The 19,127-nt window shown below is 56.9% G+C and overlaps 1 protein-coding gene across 2 annotated transcripts; it reads right to left on the bottom strand.

The window, feature by feature from the left end:
• Positions 1-687: 687 nt before the first annotated feature.
• On the bottom strand, positions 688-16,822 carry LOC122153639 (translation initiation factor IF-2-like). 2 transcript variants are annotated; one of them, XM_042794412.1, is made up of 5 exons: positions 14,652-16,822; positions 14,120-14,537; positions 12,783-13,727; positions 7,756-7,852; positions 688-6,961 (listed from the first exon to the last, which is right to left on the bottom strand). In XM_042794412.1, the coding sequence occupies exons 1-3, from the start codon at positions 15,833-15,835 to the stop codon at positions 13,518-13,520; spliced, it is 1,812 nt and encodes a 603-aa protein (XP_042650346.1). In that variant the 5' UTR covers positions 15,836-16,822; the 3' UTR covers positions 688-6,961; positions 7,756-7,852; positions 12,783-13,517. The 2 variants fall into 2 exon arrangements, with proteins under 2 accessions (XP_042650346.1, XP_042650345.1); XM_042794411.1 differs by having other exon boundaries at positions 14,120-16,822.
• Positions 16,823-19,127: the final 2,305 nt, after the last annotated feature.

Below are 19,127 nucleotides of genomic sequence, written 5' to 3'. Positions count from 1 at the left end.
CGGCGGCGGGCCCGGGGCGGGGCCCGGGCCGGAAGCGCTTTGGCTGCGGGCCCAGCCGTGCCCAGAGCCGGCCCTGCGGCCCTCACCGGCCTGTGGCGCCGGGGGGGTCAGGAGACACCTCCGAGGGGCTTACGAGAGCGGCGTTACCCTGCTTGTGCGGGGGTGTCCTGCACCCCCCATGGACAGCCCCAAACTCCTGCTGCGGCAGCTTCCACATAACGAATACAAACAACACTGGGTTTTGTACGCAAGTAATCGACACTCCGCAAGCGTGCAGAGAGAGGGTTCCAATGTCCGTGAGAGGAGAACAATCACCACACGGACTTCTGGGGTTCAACAACGGCCCCAGACCCTAAACAGGGCTTAAGGACAACCCGGAACGCTCAGTCCCTCCCCTAATGACAGGTCAGGGCTCTCAACCTCGAGGAACGCCTTCGGGCAGCGTCCCAAGCCGCGGGAACCCCACGGAGTTTCCGTGGGCCGTGTCCCGACCCAAGGGGAGAGCCCTTCCCTGCAGCACGCTGCTGCGGGCAGGACGAGCCCCAAATGGCTCCCCCAGGGACTCCATTTACACCCCAGCCCAATCTGACCTGTGGGCAGTCCCAGCCCCTCTTGACCCAGAACCCCAATTACTCTCAAGCCCTGAGAACAAGGGCGCCGGAAAGGTTCCACAGCCAGGAAGCCACATTTTCATCGGGCGGCTGCACCTGCCACGGCTTCCCAGAAGCAAAGCCTTTATTTTCAGGGCCAGGCTGCTGCCCTCCGTCCCCGGGGGCCGGCCCCGCCGGGGAAACCCCAGCCTGCTCCCTCCAAGACGGTTCCGTGCCGTGGGGGCTCTCCCGGGGACCGCGGCAGGGCTGAGCCTCAGCAGGGTTCAGGGCCTGGCTTCCAGGCGTGCCTCCTCCTTCCCCTGGGCAGACATGCTGCAGGGCAGAGGGCGAGTGCGAAATCTCCAGTGCCCAGTTGGAGGTTTTCGTGGGATCTGGCGAGTGGCAGCTGAGGAGAAGGTGCTGACGTGCATCAGGGTGAGTGCAAAAGTCACGCTGTGGCCCCTGACACCCAGGGCTGCAGAGAAGGGCACTGCCAGGGGTCCAGGGTGCCCCCAAACTCATGCCAAGAGCCCAGGAAGCACAAAGAGGGACCTGGGGGGTCCAGCCGCCACCTCTTGTGCTTCCAGGGAGCCCTGCTGGCTTCCAGGGAGCCCGCTCTGCCCAGCCCGTCCGTCTGCCCCGCGGGCGAGCGCTGCGGAGGTGCTGGGAGAGGGGAGGAGGCCGGGGGGTCCGCAGAGCGTGCAGGGAGGTGGGAGCCTCGGAGAGGTGGCCTTGGGCAACCCTGTGCCCCCGGACACAGCGCGCCAGGGGCTGTTTCCCTCGGCCACGGGGCCTGTGTGTGTGCAGAGAGGTTCTGAGCACACAGGCCCCTCTGCCCGGCCAGCCTCTGCCCCGGCCCCGCCCAGCCCCCAGCGCCATCTGATGTCACTGAGCCTTTCATGACGTCAGCACATTCGTTCCCTAGACCTTGGTTACCGGCGGTGACCTGACCACACAGTGCCTGGCGGTGCTGGCTGTGTGCTGGTGCTGTGCTGGTGCTGTGCTGCTTGTGCTGTGCTGCGGGCTGGTACTGGACGTGCTGTTGGTACTGGTGGCGCTGGTGCCGGAGCTGCCACTGGTGCTGGTGCCAGCGGTGCTGGTGGTACAGCTGGTGCCAGCGGTGCTGGTGGTACAGCTGGTGCCGCTGGTGCTGGTGGTACAGCTGGTGCCGCTGGTGCTGGTGGTACAGCTGGTGCCAGCGGTGCTGGTGGTACAGCTGGTGCCAGTGCTGCGGGCGCTGGCTCAGCCCCGAGGCAGCTGCCCGTGAGCTGCCGCTCCTCGGGGCTCGGCTCCTCTGTTGGCAGCCGGCACCCGGCAGCGCCCGCCAAGTCCTGCCTGGCACCGCTCCCCGGGGAGAGGCGAGGAGAGGTGGTGCAGTGCCCATTCCCGCCGGGCCATGGGGAGGATCTGGCGGTTCCTGCGGAGCTGGAGGAGGAGCAGGAGCAGGAGCAAGAGGGTGCAGGAGGGTCCCGTGTCCTCCGGGAGCAGCGACAGCCATGAGCTCCAGCCGGAGGGTCGGGACGAGCTGCCCCAGGCAGCCACCATGGGCGACTTGGCCCCAGTGCAGCCGCTGGGGAAGGCGCCGGTGAAAGGCACCGACTGCCGGGACGAGGCCGACAGGTAACGGGGGCGCAGGCAGGCGGCTGCTGGCGGGCAAACTGCGGGGCTGCTTTCCTGCGCTCGGGCTCAGCTTTGTGCCTGGGGCTCTTCGTTCCCAAGGGGGGGTCACTCTGGGAAGCGCGGACAAGCCCCGGCCGTTGGTGTTGCGCTGAGCAGTGCCTACAACTGGCTGCGCTCTTTGTCTTTCCAGGCGCAGTCCCCGTGCACGGCCTGCGCAGCCCAGGGAGCAGGAGGACGAGGGAGAAGCTGCCGTGGGCCGTGCAAAGGGCGTGTCAGCGCCCAGCGCTCCCCACGGGGCCCAAGCTGCTGCGCTGAGGCGGCGCGCACCCGCTCTGCGGAGAGCAGGTGGGACTCTCGGGGGTGGAGGAGGCGATGGGGAAAAGGCCTGTCGCCCGCCCTTTTGTGACAGGCTTGCCGTGGGGACGGGCTGTGTGGAGCCCAGGAGGGGCTTGTGGCTTCTGAGCCAGCCAGTGAAAAAGCGCACGGCCAGGCAACGGCCCGGCATAGCAGAGTTCTCGAGACGCTCGTTCCTCTTGGGCTCCTTTCTGATCACTTGGAGCGATCTCCCTGGCACACGGAAAAGGCGGCTGTGCTCGAGGGAGCGAGTTCCCCCGCGGGAAGGGAGCTGCGTTTCCAACCTGCCATTTGACAGGTCCCTCGCTGGCATCTCCTGGGTTTGGGGCGTGTGTCTGTCCCAAGACTGTCTCCGGGAGCACGATGAGTCGGAAAGCACTCTAGGCATCAAGGACTTGCCTCAGCTCACTCTGCTTCCAACAATATGTGGTTTTCATCTAGGTGAGCCTGCCATACGCACGGCGCCTGCTGTCTGCCAGCTGCCAGGAGGTGAAGAAGCTGAAGGGAAGAGCAAAGGCTTTGGGCGGGATGTATGTAAAAACACAGATTTGCCATTAGAGTCCTCCTTTCGGGATTACATGAGACACACTAATGCAAAAGAAGTCTTTTCCACGAGTAATGTCTAACGCAGAGCGGTTAAAATACCTTTTTGAATCTGAACGTCACGCTGGTGACAGTCCTCTTCGGGTGGCAGGAAATGCTGCCGAGACCCCCTGTTTTGAGCTGATTTCCTAAGGGCTGTCAATTTGTGTTCTGTGCAGAAGGACGTGTCTCAGCTGCTGAAGACCAACAAGAGCTTGTCTCGGCAGCTGAGCGAAGCAGAAGGGAAAGCTGGTGGGCTGGAGAAGGAACTGGAGCAAATGAAAACAGCGCTCTGGGAGAAGACGCTGGCTTTAGAGAGGAGAGAAAGAGAATTTCGTCAGGCCCAGAGGCAGGCAAGCAAGTGGCATGACCTGTACCTTAAGGAGGAGGCAGCGAGAGAAAATGCCATCCAGAAGGCAGAAGGGCTGCAGCAACAACTGGCCCAGCTCCAAAGTGAAAACCTTTCACTCCATCAGCAGCTGGGAGAGGTGCAGATCAAGGCCGCCCAAGAGCGAATGGTGAGTGGTGCCTTTCCATGCGAGGCCGACAGAGTCAGAACAGAGGTGAGGTGAGCACTGGCCAGGAGTGACTTAGGGGAGAGCAGGTCCCACGGCGATCTGGGGCTTCTGAGAGCCAGCAGGTAGAAGGTACCTGCGAGGTATTCCATCGCTGGTTTGTGCTGCGTTGGTTGCAACTGCGGAAGGTTCTGGCATATGGGGAGGTTTGCTCTAGGAAGCCTTGCCTCTGGTCACCGGAGAAGGGGCCGCGGTCCAGCGACAGCCCTTGCCTTGGCATCCAGTGAGACGTTAGCATGACCTGAAGAAAGAAGCAAAACCCCACAGAGGCACAGTCTCGGCATCTTCCGAGAAGAATGTGCTGGCAAACAGAAATCTTGATCGAGAGGTGACATTTCCTGAGCTGTGTTCACTCGCCAAGGCTGGCTAGAGACCACCAGCTGTGCAGATGCCCTCTTCTTCCAGTAGAGGGGATTTCTTTGCTTTGGGACGTGCTTAGAAAACTGGTCTCGGAATACAGATTTCGGCTTCTTACCACCTTCTTCTTTGTACTTCTGTGACATTGTCTCCCTAGAGAACAGAGAGACGGCTGCAAGCAGAGCTCGAGGAGTCCTTCAGGAAGCAGTGGGCAGCAGAAACCTCACTGAAAGCTTCTACGCACCAGCTCAATCACCTGAGGGAAGAAAACTCCCACCTGCAAGAGGACTTGGACAAGGCTAAGGCCAAGGTACACAAACACGTTTGCGTATTTGAAGCTGTTCTTCTCCTTCAGTGACTGCAAGAGAACACTATATTCTAGCAACAAGTACGGGAGAGATTTGTCTGAGGACGTTACGAGCACCAGACTAGAAGGTGCATTTCGCTCCTTTCTCCTCCCTGCCACCTCCCCTCTGGCCTTGAAGAAGCCAGCCGGACCTTCAGGGAGCTCGTTTCGAGGCTGAGGGGCAAAGCAGTGGCTTGGGGGCAGCACCTGTGCGGGGAAGAACGAAGCAGCTGTGCTCTCTGGAGACTCAGTTCTGTTCTGACACCAGCCAAAAGTTGTGGCTCTGAGGTGATATCGCAAGCCACGCTCTCCCAAATGTCTTTGGGCTCGGTTGCTTTCTCTGCAAGGTTTTCCTTTGGTCGGTCTCTGCACCAAGAGGGTGTCGAGTTCCCTGGCAGCGGTGTTTTGAGGGAAGGAAAGGACCGCTCTCTTTGCCTGTGTCTCGTAAGCCAGGCTTCCCTCTCCCTCTCAGGGAAGCCTTGGAGCTCTTGTCTCTTCCCCGGCACTGCCCGCCCCAGGCCTTAGCACAAGGGTGTGCGTAGGAGAAGGAACGGGGCGGAACAGGAGTGCCATGGAAGCAAAAGGAAGGGCCACGACTGCGAGGAAATGCCAAAGAGCATCTCCAGAGGCACGGCCGCGCTGGGGTGCTGTAGGAGGAGTGGAGTGCCTTTGCCATGGTGCCCTTTTGGAAAGGAGGGGCGGATGGAAGCTGGAGCGCTCTTGTCGGCAAGGGCTTGAAAGGCGGACGCTTACTTTCAGAAAGCCAAGCGCCTTTTCCCCGGCGGGAAATCTAAACTCTCTGGATTTACAACTATGACCTGGAGGCATCCGTTTGATCGAGTTTTGCAGAGATTTGGGCCCCCTCTGCTCAAGGCAGGTTTGTTTTTCCCCGCATACAGGGGTGTGACCTTGATGTGCGGCTGGAGCTGGAGTCCCAAAAATCTCTGCACCTCGAAGCTCTGAATCAGGAGCTGGGACGCTCAGTGGCTGTTCTGTCAGATCTCTTGGCGGCTTCTGGGCTGGGTTGTACCACGACGGCGCTTCCTGGAAAACAGGGAGAGCAGCGAGCGCCGGAAGAGACGAGAGAGAAGCCAGATCCCAATCTCCTTTGGCAGGTCAGTTTAGGTGCCGTTTGTAGCTGTAGCTGCCGTTGGGTTCACTGGGGGTTGTGGTCGTGGCTGTTAGGTGGTTTGCCCTGGGCATCCGGCTCTCTTTGCTAGTGCTGGGGGTTTGGCTTTCCTGCAGGGAAGCCGGGGAGCCGCAAAAGGCTGCGTCAAAGTGTGTGTGTGTCGTGTGCCGTGGGACCCGGGTGCAGGAAAACATGCGGTCTTTTCCTCATCCTCGTTCGTCGACTGTTGTGGGCTGTTTAATAGCAGCTTTCATAGGAAAAGGGCGGGCAGAGCAGGTTTGTTGGGAGTGGGGACATTGTCTTTTTCTTCCTGTTTCTTGGAGCTGCGTCTTCTGCTTCAGACACAGGCAGCCGCTGACGCCAGAATAGACGAGATCAAGGCCACTGTCACCTCTTGGAGGGAAGAGCTGGAGCAGACGATTAGAGCTCTGGCCTCAGAACTGGAGAGAGCACGAAGCCTGCAGGAGGACACCGCGCTGCAACTGGCATGTGCGCAGGCAGAGCTGAAAAGCTCCCATAAACGTTTCCTGCTGTACCAGGAAACCCAAAGATGCCTCAGAAAGCAATTAAACAAGTAAGTTGCATGGCAGCCTGAGGAGCAGCACATCGGGATGGCTCGGCAGTCTCTGTTCCTATGCCCTGCAGTGTCCTGTCACACCCGGGGAACCACGGGGTGCCAGTACGAGCAACAGGCGTTCCTGCATGCTCCTGCCTTTTTCACAGGGCTAACGTTAGCAGAAGTACTCGGGAGCAGCCACACAGACTCTCCGGTCGCAAGGCAGAAGCTGAGCCAGACCAGGGGCCACAGAGGAAGCCCATCGCGCTCAGGTAAGCAGCTCCAGATGAGATTCTTGAATGGTCAGGTGGGCTCGGGATTGCCATTTGTGGATTTAGCGAGGGTTTATTTGTTGCGTGCAGCCCATGGAATTTCTTGCATTGGGTTTAGAAAGCTTTTAGCCTGACAGTCAAGCATGGACGATCTTCTTTCTTCCTTTCTGTGCGTCCCTTTCATCCTTTCCGGATTCCTCTGGTGGGCCTAAATCTCTCCAGATCTTTACAGTGTTCTGTCCCCGTTGATAGCTGTCCATTGGCTTTGTGGGCTAGGTCTGCCGTAGCACTAACATTGGATCTTGCCTTTTCTCTCCCGGACAGTGGTGAGGATGAAATCCGACCTGCTGGGGATTCTCCCTGGCTATCTCCTGCTTGTACTTGCACCGCATCCCCTTCCAGGAGAACTCCACCCAGTCACCCTTGAGGTGTTCAAGCCAGCTGTGTCTCCTGGATGTGTGTCACGTCTTTAGGGTGGATAGCCATGGCTGGCGTGGCACGTGGGACAATATGGGCAGGTACCTCGATAACTTCTCACGCCCGGAGGGTTGGAATTTCTCTCCCGAAGAACTACAGCACCCTGAAAAAGTGACAGAATATTTGAAAGGAAAATGCTGTGGCTATTCCCATGAGGCAGAACTTACTGTGCTGTGCCGGGCCCAGGCCAGTATCTACGGAAAACGGCTCAATTATAGGCAGCACCCTCATGGGGAAGGAAGGGGAAACAGACTGAGAACCACTGCTGCTACCCCAGCCCTGCTGACAGGCCCTGTGGCTACTCAAACCCCAGCAACAGGCCCTGTGGCTACTCAAACCCCAGCAACAGGCCCTGTGGCTACTCACACCCCGGTGATGGGCACAGCAGCTGAACCAGAGAACCAACCTCTGCCAGTAGCAGTTTCCCCTGTACAGAAGATACAAAAAACCCACCAGTGCGCTCAGTGCGGCGTGAAAGTGAACCACAGTCGTCACGAGTGCAGGAGGAAGAGACAGAACCAGAGGTCACCACCCTGTCCCTGAGTGATCTGAGAGATACGCGAACGGATTTTGGCCACCGTTCAGCTGAGCACATTGTTACCTGCCTGCTCTGATGCTGGGATAGCGGGGCCAGTAGTGTGGCATGAGAGAGTGGGGAGTCCAGGCAGCTGGGATCCCTCTCTAGGGAAGGGGACAGCGACAAGGCGATTGGAAGAGAGACGCAAACCCTCAGCCTCTGGAGGCAACTTCTGTCAAGCGTGAAGGAAAGGTACCCCTTCAAGGAAGATGCTAGCTGTCAGCCAGGCAAGTGGACCACCACGGAGAGAGAGATCTAGTACCTGAGGGATTTAGACACGCTGGAAGGGATCTACAATGGTCCAGATAACCAGCACTTACCCACAGATGCGGGTGAAGTCCAATGCACGTGAGCCATGGGGTGGAAGTTTCCTCCAAGTACTCCACTATCATATGCCATCGCGTTGGCAGCAGAGTCCTGGAAAGAAGGCAAGGGGCAAACGGTGGATGAATTGGCTGGCCACCTCAGGCAATACGAAGGAAGTCTCTCTCCCTCCCTATGGGCCCGTGTCTGGGCTGTGGAGAAACTGTCCCGGGAGCTCCAACAATTCCAAGGGGCTATGTCCTACTGCCCACCTGTACGGGCCTGTATCTCAGCTCTTAGTAGACATTTCTGTGCTCCGGAGAGAGAAGCACAGGGTGCCCTGGGGTTTTACCTGCATGACTGTGGACAGACCACAAGCAAGCGGGATGGAAAACCTACTCCAACCCTCTATACCCGGGTGCGTGAGTTGAGGGAAAAAAAAAACATCACAAAAAGAGATTGTTCCTGGAAAGATGACGCTCCCTGCGGTTTCCCGCAGGCAGATCTCCAAGCAGAGCAGAAGGGCTGATCTCACTTCTGATCCCCTCGGAGGGACTTTCAGATTCTTGTTTACAGAAAGTGAGTAGCGAATACCGTGACCAGGAGAAGAGGGGCCCTGCCTCTGCTGAAGGAGAAGGGGAATGGAGCCAGCCTGCTGAAGTGAAAGCCATCCAGCTGGCTTTAGATATTGCAGAGTGAGAAAAACGGCCACCTCTGTGCTGATTCATGGATGGTGGCAAATGCTCTGTGCGGGTGGCTGTAGCAATGGAAGCAGAGCCACTGTCAGTGCAGAGGCAAACCGATCTGGGCTGCCGCATTGTGGCAAGGTATTCCTGCCCAGTTAGAGAAGCTGCTTGGAACAGTACGTCACCTAGATGCCCACGTACCTAAGGCAATATACTGCATTATATTGATGATATCCTAATTCAGGGAAACAACGAGAAGGAAGTGCAACAACTACTTGAATAGGTGGGGGGGGATCCTATGAGACAGGAAGGTTGGGAAAATAATCCTAACAAGATTCAAGAACTATCCCAAACTGTACATTTTTTAGGAATTCAATGGCATTGTGGGCATCGGGAAATATGACCCAAAGCTCGCACAGTTATTGATATTGCCAGTTTTGAAAGCAATTGGGGAAAAAAGGGGATCCACCTCAAGTCACCACTGCTGGTGGAGGTGAAGGGTTTGGATCAACTCATTTCAATAACGGAGCCAAAGTGTGGGCCCAGAGTTCAAGTGGGCCTCCTGAACCAGCTGAAGGAACAGCCACAGGAAAAGACAATACTGTTGTAATCATGCAACCTGGACAGGAAAAATGGGAATATGCTCCTGCAACTAAATGTTATCTGCGAGAATAACTAGATGTCTTAAGGTTCTATCTTTTAGATCCTGCTAAGATGGATTTGCCTGTGTATCGTCACGGTCCATTTGGGAAAGGCTTTTACCCCAGGATGGCCACTGGAAGGTCCACGAGAGACACCGCGTAGGTGGCAATGGAAAAATGCAACCAAGGCAAGGCAACAGGATGATTTCCGATGCAAAGCCAATTCTGCCTGTATCATAGCCAATCTTACTTTCAGTACTCGGTTTATTGGACCATTCAGTGAATCTGTGTAAATGGACCATCTTACCCAAAAGCTTTGCTATGTTTGTAGAAATTAGTGCTAAGCATGTTTGTATAGTAACAAATGATAAAAATATTCTAGAAATGGATAATCTAACTACTCCGTTTTCGGGATGCCTCAGAAATGGATTCTATCTCATCTGGCACGGACAGATGTATACTTTTTATCCAACGCATGGAGAACAACTAAACATGTGCTGCCACCCCCAAAGCTTAGGACTTAATGGAATCAGCTTATCCCTGACTCCACTGAAAACCACCATGGAACAATCAGAACATTTGCGACGACACCTGGAACGATGAAAGAAAACTCTGTCAGACTCTCTGATACAGACTGTAATCACCAAGAATCAACTAATGTCGTTGGCTAGCCAGATGGAGAAGGAGACTGCACTCCACTGGTGGGACATCTTTACTGGGTATTCATCCTCTGCAGCCCAAGCGTTGAATTTCTTCATACATCCTCTTGTGATATTGTTAGTTATCATTATTACTTTTTATAATTGTTACGCATGGTATCGTATCAAAGGGATAGAGCGAACATACTGGGCTCTTCCAAAAGGGTCGTGATCTTCACTCCTAAGTCAAAGGACCGATTGAAACAAAAAAGGGCCAAACAATCGGCCTCAAACCAAGGTTGACTTCTGAGTGAATCCCCCGACCAGCAACCAGCATCTTATCAGCAGCATGAAGCAACCAGCATCTTATCAGCGTGAAAATGCAACCCTGGGAACGAGCCCTGGAAACAATCAGTAAACGACAGGAAGTAACTATAAATTCCAAATGTACAGAAAAATAGTAACTCCTCAGACATGCCCGGATCCTGGCCATTTTGGATTTGATCAGGCATTGCTAGAAAATCAACCTAACAGGGTGATACCTGATCTCAAGTTTATACACAGACTTCATGAAGCGTGGGTTTTGTGTGAGAGTGAAATGTGTAACCGGAGGTGGTATTGTGTACGGATAAAATTGTGTTATAACTGTAATAGGGACTGTGAGTATAGGGAAGGGGCACGAATTGCAGCCTTGATTTGTGGGAAAAAGAGGTGAGGCCCCAAAATTTGGATGTCCCTGAGAGTTGATGGAAGGACACTGCCAGAAAGTGCCAAAAAAAGTTTGCTTTGCTTAGAAACAAAGGAAGTGGCTACAAAGGAGCTGCACTTGAATTGACTAACTGTTAAAACACGGATTCGTTAAACAGTAGAGGGCAAGACCGGGTTAACCTCTGTGCTCGCCACCAAGAAGACCTTTATCTCAGCTGTGGGCTGCAACCCCATAGGCATGAGAGGTGGGAGTGTATGTTATACCGGATCTCTGCTAATCACCCTGATAGGGTTCCCTCTAATAGCAGCAAATCCGTGCAACAAGTGCTTTACCGTTCTGTCCAACATCAGAGTGTGGAAAAAGGTTGGATTTTTCTTCCTTTGTGCTATGGCAGGCTTACCGTTCTTACCATGTTTAATACCCTCCTTTATACGGCTAATGTCTCATGTTATTGAGGGAATGCAAATAGCAGCTATGCCAGTAAACCCTGAAATGGCTGCATCGGCCGGTGCCCACAAAGTTATTATATTCAGAAAAGAATTAGACTAAGTGTTAGTAGGCTCAAACAAAATACGGTTTTAAAAGAAAAGGGGTGGTTTGTGATAAATACTAGAAGAATTTTGCTTCCGCTAAAAGTAATTAAACAATTACTTTTACTGAGTTAGGCTAAAGCTATGATTAGTATAACGATCCAAATTTTAAGAAAAGTAAAATAATTTACTACTGGGAAAAGAGAAGGGGGGGAATTGATCTGAGGAAACACCAACCCAACAGTCCCCCCCTTCTTGGGGTGCTCACCAGATGGTCCATATCACAGGGCGGTAACTCCTTTGCAATGGAATGAGAAAGAACAGAATGGGCCATCCCTGGTATCCCTTGTCCTTGAGACAAGAGAGGAACTGAAACCACTGAGCCAGAAAGACAAAGGAGCTGCAAATTAGCCCAGACTTGAAGGACAAGGTGTACGTGACCACAGCACTGAGTTGGCGCAGAAGTAAGGGTCAGCTAGCGAGCACGGTGAAGAAGACTACGAGCCTTCATCTGCAGACCCCTGCCCACGACCACCAGGGAGCACTGTGCAAGCGCGACGGGAGGCTGGAGCGAGGAGAAGAAAGAAGATATGATTGCAGAAGAAGCCAGGAGGCGTGCCGAAGATGTTGAAACCAGCAGCTGTGTAGACAAAAGGGGGTTTGAAACTGAAACAATTTGGTGAGCCTTGATGAAGCTGTGACTCCTGGGCCACCCCAGCGCTGCATTTGCTCTCTTACCTTAATAAAGATTCATTAATCCATATTTGGATGTGATTTCCCTTAATCTACCTAGAACACCAGGGTTCCCTTTCTGAAGTTCTGCCGGGTAATACGGCCCCTCAAGGGACGCATGATCAGGAAGTGATACGCGGGTAGCTGTCCTCACAGTTTGATCTACTATAAACATTTTGATGGTGAACCTAGGTTCGTAACCTTTCTCAAATCTCTCTCTCGTACTAGGCACCCCGACACGCTCTCACTTCTTGAGCAGAGGCTCAAACAGTCTTCCAAAGCAACACCATGAAGAGTATTCTAAATCCCTGATGAGTCTGGTGTGTTCACCTCTTCAGGCCTGGCTCTGGTAGTGCTCTGGAAGCTCTGGTTGTAGCTCTTTACGAACTCTGGCAGCAAATACTCTAGTAAAAAGTGTTGTATGCTGTACAATACCTCCACATCTCCTTTCTGAGCATCCCATTAAAATGCTCAATGACAAATGCTTTTCCTTCCTTCATCACCAGATCTCTGTGAATCTCAGACGTACCGATCGAGATCACAGCTGTTTGGATTCCAAACCCAGGGAAAAGACACCTGGTTTTTGGAAAGCAGGCAAGCCTTTCAAGCCCTTGCTTCCCCAAACAACCTCAGCCCCAGGGAGAGCGCCTGAAGACACCAGCCCATGCCAGGACCAGCACCGGGCACCTCTCCCAACACCCCCGGCCCGGCAGCAGGCTGCGGGTGAAGGGAACGGCCCTGCCCCAGCCCTGCGGCTGCCTGAGGGACGGCCAAGGGAAAACGAGGGCGATCGGCTTCGAGAAAGAACTTTCACAAGGGTTCGTGGGTGTTCAACTGCAACGGAACTAACGCTGTTCTAGGCAGCGAGATCGGCTGGTGTTGCCGGAGAAGGGGGTACGGCACAATTCATTTACATTTGGGCGGCCTGCAGAAGATGGCTCCCACCCACCCGTCTCCCCACCCGGGGAGCTCCCACCCCCCCAACCTCCTGCCGCCCCCCCCAAGCCCTGCGAGCCCCCTCCCCACACAACCCTGCACCTCTGCACCCCCGCAGCGAACCCCTCAGCCCCGCTCCCGCTGCACCCCCCCCCCGCGCTCCTACACCCACCTGCCCGCCGACAGCGACATCGAAAAAGACCACGGGATTGTTGGGGTTGGACGCGAGCACCGCCATTGCGGCCGCCTCTCCCGGAAGCGGAAGCGGAAGCGGCGGCGGGCCCGGGGCGGGGCCCGGGCCGGAAGCGCTTTGGCTGCGGGCCCAGCCGTGCCCAGAGCCGGCCCTGCGGCCCTCACCGGCCTGTGGCGCCGGGGGGGGTCAGGAGACACCTCCGAGGGGCTTACGAGAGCGGCGTTACCCTGCTTGTGCGGGGGTGTCCTGCACCCCCCATGGACAGCCCCAAACTCCTGCTGCGGCAGCTTCCACATAACGAATACAAACAACACTGGGTTTTGTACGCAAGTAATCGACACTCCGCAAGCGTGCAGAGAGAGGGTTCCAATGTCCGTGAGAGGAGAACAATCACCACACGGACTTCTGGGGTTCAACAACGGCCCCAGACCCTAAACAGGGCTTAAGGACAACCCGGAACGCTCAGTCCCTCCCCTAATGACAGGTCAGGGCTCTCAACCTCGAGGAACGCCTTCGGGCAGCGTCCCAAGCCGCGGGAACCCCACGGAGTTTCCGTGGGCCGTGTCCCGACCCAAGGGGAGAGCCCTTCCCTGCAGCACGCTGCTGCGGGCAGGACGAGCCCCAAATGGCTCCCCCAGGGACTCCATTTACACCCCAGCCCAATCTGACCTGTGGGCAGTCCCAGCCCCTCTTGACCCAGAACCCCAATTACTCTCAAGCCCTGAGAACAAGGGCGCCGGAAAGGTTCCACAGCCAGGAAGCCACATTTTCATCGGGCGGCTGCACCTGCCACGGCTTCCCAGAAGCAAAGCCTTTATTTTCAGGGCCAGGCTGCTGCCCTCCGTCCCCGGGGGCCGGCCCCGCCGGGGGAAACCCCAGCCTGCTCCCTCCAAGACGGTTCCGTGCCGTGGGGGCTCTCCCGGGGAGCGCGGCAGGGCTGAGCCTCAGCAGGGTTCAGGGCCTGGCTTCCAGGCGTGCCTCCTCCTTCCCCTGGGCAGACATGCTGCAGGGCAGAGGGCGAGTGCGAAATCTCCAGTGCCCAGTTGGAGGTTTTCGTGGGATCTGGCGAGTGGCAGCTGAGGAGAAGGTGCTGACGTGCATCAGGGTGAGTGCAAAAGTCACGCTGTGGCCCCTGACACCCAGGGCTGCAGAGAAGGGCACTGCCAGGGGTCCAGGGTGCCCCCAAACTCATGCCAAGAGCCCAGGAAGCACAAAGAGGGACCTGGGGGGTCCAGCCGCCACCTCTTGTGCTTCCAGGGAGCCCTGCTGGCTTCCAGGGAGCCCGCTCTGCCCAGCCCGTCCGTCTGCCCCGCGGGCGAGCGCTGCGGAGGTGCTGGGAGAGGGGAGGAGGCCGGGGGGTCCGCAGAGCGTGCAGGGAGGTGGGAGCCTCGGAGAGGTGGCCTTGGGCAACCCTGTGCCCCCGGACACAGCGCGCCAGGGGCTGTTTCCCTCGGCCACGGGGCCTGTGTGTGTGCAGAGAGGTTCTGAGCACACAGGCCCCTCTGCCCGGCCAGCCTCTGCCCCGGCCCCGCCCAGCCCCCAGCGCCATCTGATGTCACTGAGCCTTTCATGACGTCAGCACATTCGTTCCCTAGACCTTGGTTACCGGCGGTGACCTGACCACACAGTGCCTGGCGGTGCTGGCTGTGTGCTGGTGCTGTGCTGGTGCTGTGCTGCTTGTGCTGTGCTGCGGGCTGGTACTGGACGTGCTGTTGGTACTGGTGGCGCTGGTGCCGGAGCTGCCACTGGTGCTGGTGCCAGCGGTGCTGGTGGTACAGCTGGTGCCAGCGGTGCTGGTGGTACAGCTGGTGCCGCTGGTGCTGGTGGTACAGCTGGTGCCGCTGGTGCTGGTGGTACAGCTGGTGCCAGCGGTGCTGGTGGTACAGCTGGTGCCAGTGCTGCGGGCGCTGGCTCAGCCCCGAGGCAGCTGCCCGTGAGCTGCCGCTCCTCGGGGCTCGGCTCCTCTGTTGGCAGCCGGCACCCGGCAGCGCCCGCCAAGTCCTGCCTGGCACCGCTCCCCGGGGAGAGGCGAGGAGAGGTGGTGCAGTGCCCATTCCCGCCGGGCCATGGGGAGGATCTGGCGGTTCCTGCGGAGCTGGAGGAGGAGCAGGAGCAGGAGCAAGAGGGTGCAGGAGGGTCCCTTGTCCTCCGGGAGCAGCGACAGCCATGAGCTCCAGCCGGAGGGTCGGGACGAGCTGCCCCAGGCAGCCACCATGGGCGACTTGGCCCCAGTGCAGCCGCTGGGGAAGGCGCCGGTGAAAGGCACCGACTGCCGGGACGAGGCCGACAGGTAACGGGGGCGCAGGCAGGCGGCTGCTGGCGGGCAAACTGCGGGGCTGCTTTCCTGCGCTCGGGCTCAGCTTTGTGCCTGGGGCTCTTCGTTCCCAAGGGGGGGTCACTCTGGGAAGCGCGGACAAGCCCCGGCCGTTGGTGTTGCGCTGAGCAGTGCCTACAACTGGCTGCGCTCTTTGTCTTTCCAGGCGCAGTCCCCGTGCACGGCCTGCGCAGCCCAGGGAGCAGGAGGACGAGGGAGAAGCTGCCGTGGGCCGTGCAAAGGGCGTGTCAGCGCCCAGCGCTCCCCACGGGGCCCAAGCTGCTGCGCTGAGGCGGCGCGCACCCGCTCTGCGGAGAGCAGGTGGGACTCTCGGGGGTGGAGGAGGCGATGGGGAAAAGGCCTGTCGCCCGCCCTTTTGTGACAGGCTTGCCGTGGGGACGGGCTGTGTGGAGCCCAGGAGGGGCTTGTGGCTTCTGAGCCAGCCAGTGAAAAAGCGCACGGCCAGGCAACGGCCCGGCATAGCAGAGTTCTCGAGACGCTCGTTCCTCTTGGGCTCCTTTCTGATCACTTGGAGCGATCTCCCTGGCACACGGAAAAGGCGGCTGTGCTCGAGGGAGCGAGTTCCCCCGCGGGAAGGGAGCTGCGTTTCCAACCTGCCATTTGACAGGTCCCTCGCTGGCATCTCCTGGGTTTGGGGCGTGTGTCTGTGCCAAGATTGTCTCCGGGAGCACGATGAGTCGGAAAGCACTCTAGGCATCAAGGACTTGCCTCAGCTCACTCTGCTTCCAACAATATGTGGTTTTCATCTAGGTGAGCCTGCCATACGCAGGGCGCCTGCTGTCTGCCAGCTGCCAGGAGGTGAAGAAGCTGAAGGGAAGAGCAAAGGCTTTGGGCGGGATGTATGTAAAAACACAGATTTGCCATTAGAGTCCTCCTTTCGGGTTTACATGAGACACACTAATGCAAAAGAAGTCTTTTCCACGAGTAATGTCTAACGCAGAGCGGTTAAAATACCTTTTTGAATCTGAACGTCACGCTGGTGACAGTCCTCTTCGGGTGGCAGGAAATGCTGCCGAGACCCCCTGTTTTGAGCTGATTTCCTAAGGGCTGTCAATTTGTGTTCTGTGCAGAAGGACGTGTCTCAGCTGCTGAAGACCAACAAGAGCTTGTCTCGGCAGCTGAGCGAAGCAGAAGGGAAAGCTGGTGGGCTGGAGAAGGAACTGGAGCAAATGAAAACAGCGCTCTGGGAGAAGACGCTGGCTTTAGAGAGGAGAGAAAGAGAATTTCGTCAGGCCCAGAGGCAGGCAAGCAAGTGGCATGACCTGTACCTTAAGGAGGAGGCAGCGAGAGAAAATGCCATCCAGAAGGCAGAAGGGCTGCAGCAACAACTGGCCCAGCTCCAAAGTGAAAACCTTTCACTCCATCAGCAGCTGGGAGAGGTGCAGATCAAGGCCGCCCAAGAGCGAATGGTGAGTGGTGCCTTTCCATGCGAGGCCGACAGAGTCAGAACAGAGGTGAGGTGAGCACTGGCCAGGAGTGACTTAGGGGAGAGCAGGTCCCACGGCGATCTGGGGCTTCTGAGAGCCAGCAGGTAGAAGGTACCTGCGAGGTATTCCATCGCTCGCGTTGCTGCTGGTTTGTGCTGCGTTGGTTGCAACTGCGGAAGGTTCTGGCATATGGGGAGGTTTGCTCTAGGAAGCCTTGCCTCTGGTCACCGGAGAAGGGGCCGCGGTCCAGCAACAGCCCTTGCCTTGGCATCCAGTGAGACGTTAGCATGACCTGAAGAAAGAAGCAAAACCCCACAGAGGCACAGTCTCGGCATCTTCCGAGAAGAATGTGCTGGCAAACAGAAATCTTGATCGAGAGGTGACATTTCCTGAGCTGTGTTCACTCGCCAAGGCTGGCTAGAGACCACCAGCTGTGCAGATGCCCTCTTCTTCCAGTAGATGGGATTTCTTTGCTTTGGGACGTGCTTAGAAAACTGGTCTCGGAATACAGATTTCGGCTTCTTACCACCTTCTTCTTTGTACTTCTGTGACATTGTCTCCCTAGAGAACAGAGAGACGGCTGCAAGCAGAGCTCGAGGAGTCCTTCAGGAAGCAGTGGGCAGCAGAAACCTCACTGAAAGCTTCTACGCACCAGCTCAATCACCTGAGGGAAGAAAACTCCCACCTGCAAGAGGACTTGGACAAGGCTAAGGCCAAGGTACACAAACACGTTTGCGTATTTGAAGCTGTTCTTCTCCTTCAGTGACTGCAAGAGAACACTATATTCTAGCAACAAGTACGGGAGAGATTTGTCTGAGGACGTTACGAGCACCAGACTAGAAGGTGCATTTCGCTCCTTTCTCCTCCCTGCCACCTCCCCTCTGGCCTTGAAGAAGCCAGCCGGACCTTCAGGGAGCTCGTTTCGAGGCTGAGGGGCAAAGCAGTGGCTTGGGGGCAGCACCTGTGCGGGGAAGAACGAAGCAGCTGTGCTCTCTGGAGACTCAGTTCTGTTCTGACACCAGCCAAAAGTTGTGGCTCTGAGGTGATATCGCAAGCCACGCTCTCCCAAATGTCTTTGGGCTCGGTTGCTTTCTCTGCAAGGTTTTCCTTTGGTCGGTCTCTGCACCAAGAGGGTGTCGAGTTCCCTGGCAGCGGTGTTTTGAGGGAAGGAAAGGACCGCTCTCTTTGCCTGTGTCTCGTAAGCCAGGCTTCCCTCTCCCTCTCAGGGAAGCCTTGGAGCTCTTGTCTCTTCCCCGGCACTGCCCGCCCCAGGCCTTAGCACAAGGGTGTGCGTAGGAGAAGGAACGGGGCGGAACAGGAGTGCCGTGGAAGCAAAAGGAAGGGCCACGACTGCGAGGAAATGCCAAAGAGCATCTCCAGAGGCACGGCCGCGCTGGGGTGCTGTAGGAGGAGTGGAGTGCCTTTGCCATGGTGCCCTTTTGGAAAGGAGGGGCGGATGGAAGCTGGAGCGCTCTTGTCGGCAAGGGCTTGAAAGGCGGACGCTTACTTTCAGAAAGCCAAGCGCCTTTTCCCCGGCGGGAAATCTAAACTCTCTGGATTTACAACTATGACCTGGAGGCATCCGTTTGATCGAGTTTTGCAGAGATTTGGGCCCCCTCTGCTCAAGGCAGGTTTGTTTTTCCCCGCATACAGGGGTGTGACCTTGATGTGCGGCTGGAGCTGGAGTCCCAAAAATCTCTGCACCTCGAAGCTCTGAATCAGGAGCTGGGACGCTCAGTGGCTGTTCTGTCAGATCTCTTGGCGGCTTCTGGGCTGGGTTGTACCACGACGGCGCTTCCTGGAAAACAGGGAGAGCAGCGAGCGCCGGAAGAGACGAGAGAGAAGCCAGATCCCAATCTCCTTTGGCAGGTCAGTTTAGGTGCCGTTTGTAGCTGTAGCTGCCGTTGGGTTCACTGGGGGTTGTGGTCGTGGCTGTTAGGTGGTTTGCCCTGGGCATCCGGCTCTCTTTGCTAGTGCTGGGGGTTTGGCTTTCCTGCAGGGAAGCCGGGGAGCCGCAAAAGGCTGCGTCAAAGTGTGTGTGTGTCGTGTGCCGTGGGACCCGGGTGCGGGAAAACATGCGGTCTTTTCCTCATCCTCGTTCGTCGACTGTTGTGGGCTGTTTAATAGCAGCTTTCATAGGAAAAGGGCGGGCAGAGCAGGTTTGTTGGGAGTGGGGACATTGTCTTTTTCTTCCTGTTTCTTGGAGCTGCGTCTTCTGCTTCAGACACAGGCAGCCGCTGACGCCAGAATAGACGAGATCAAGGCCACTGTCACCTCTTGGAGGGAAGAGCTGGAGCAGACGATTAGAGCTCTGGCCTCAGAACTGGAGAGAGCACGAAGCCTGCAGGAGGACACCGCGCTGCAACTGGCATGTGCGCAGGCAGAGCTGAAAAGCTCCCATAAACGTTTCCTGCTGTACCAGGAAACCCAAAGATGCCTCAGAAAGTAATTAAACAAGTAAGTTGCATGGCAGCCTGAGGAGCAGCACATCGGGATGGCTCGGCAGTCTCTGTTCCTATGCCCTGCAGTGTCCTGTCACACCCGGGGAACCACGGGGTGCCA

Source organism: Tyto alba, unplaced genomic scaffold, assembly GCF_018691265.1.
Source record: "Tyto alba isolate M040663 unplaced genomic scaffold, T.alba_DEE_v4.0 Super-Scaffold_20000042, whole genome shotgun sequence".
Taxonomy (NCBI): Eukaryota; Metazoa; Chordata; class Aves; order Strigiformes; family Tytonidae; genus Tyto; species Tyto alba.
The sequence above is the reverse complement of the archived record's forward strand: the minus strand, read 5'-3'. Positions and strand labels throughout refer to the sequence as shown.

Coding starts and splice junctions, on each gene's coding strand:
- LOC122153639 (XM_042794411.1), bottom strand. CDS start 15,835: ATGCCTAGAGTGCTTTCCGACTCATCGTGCTCCCGGAGACAATCTTGG. Junction 13,728..14,119: donor CAGCACCTCCGCAGCGCTCG/CCCGCGGGGCAG, acceptor CCTGCCGCGCTC/CCCGGGAGAGCCCCCACGGC.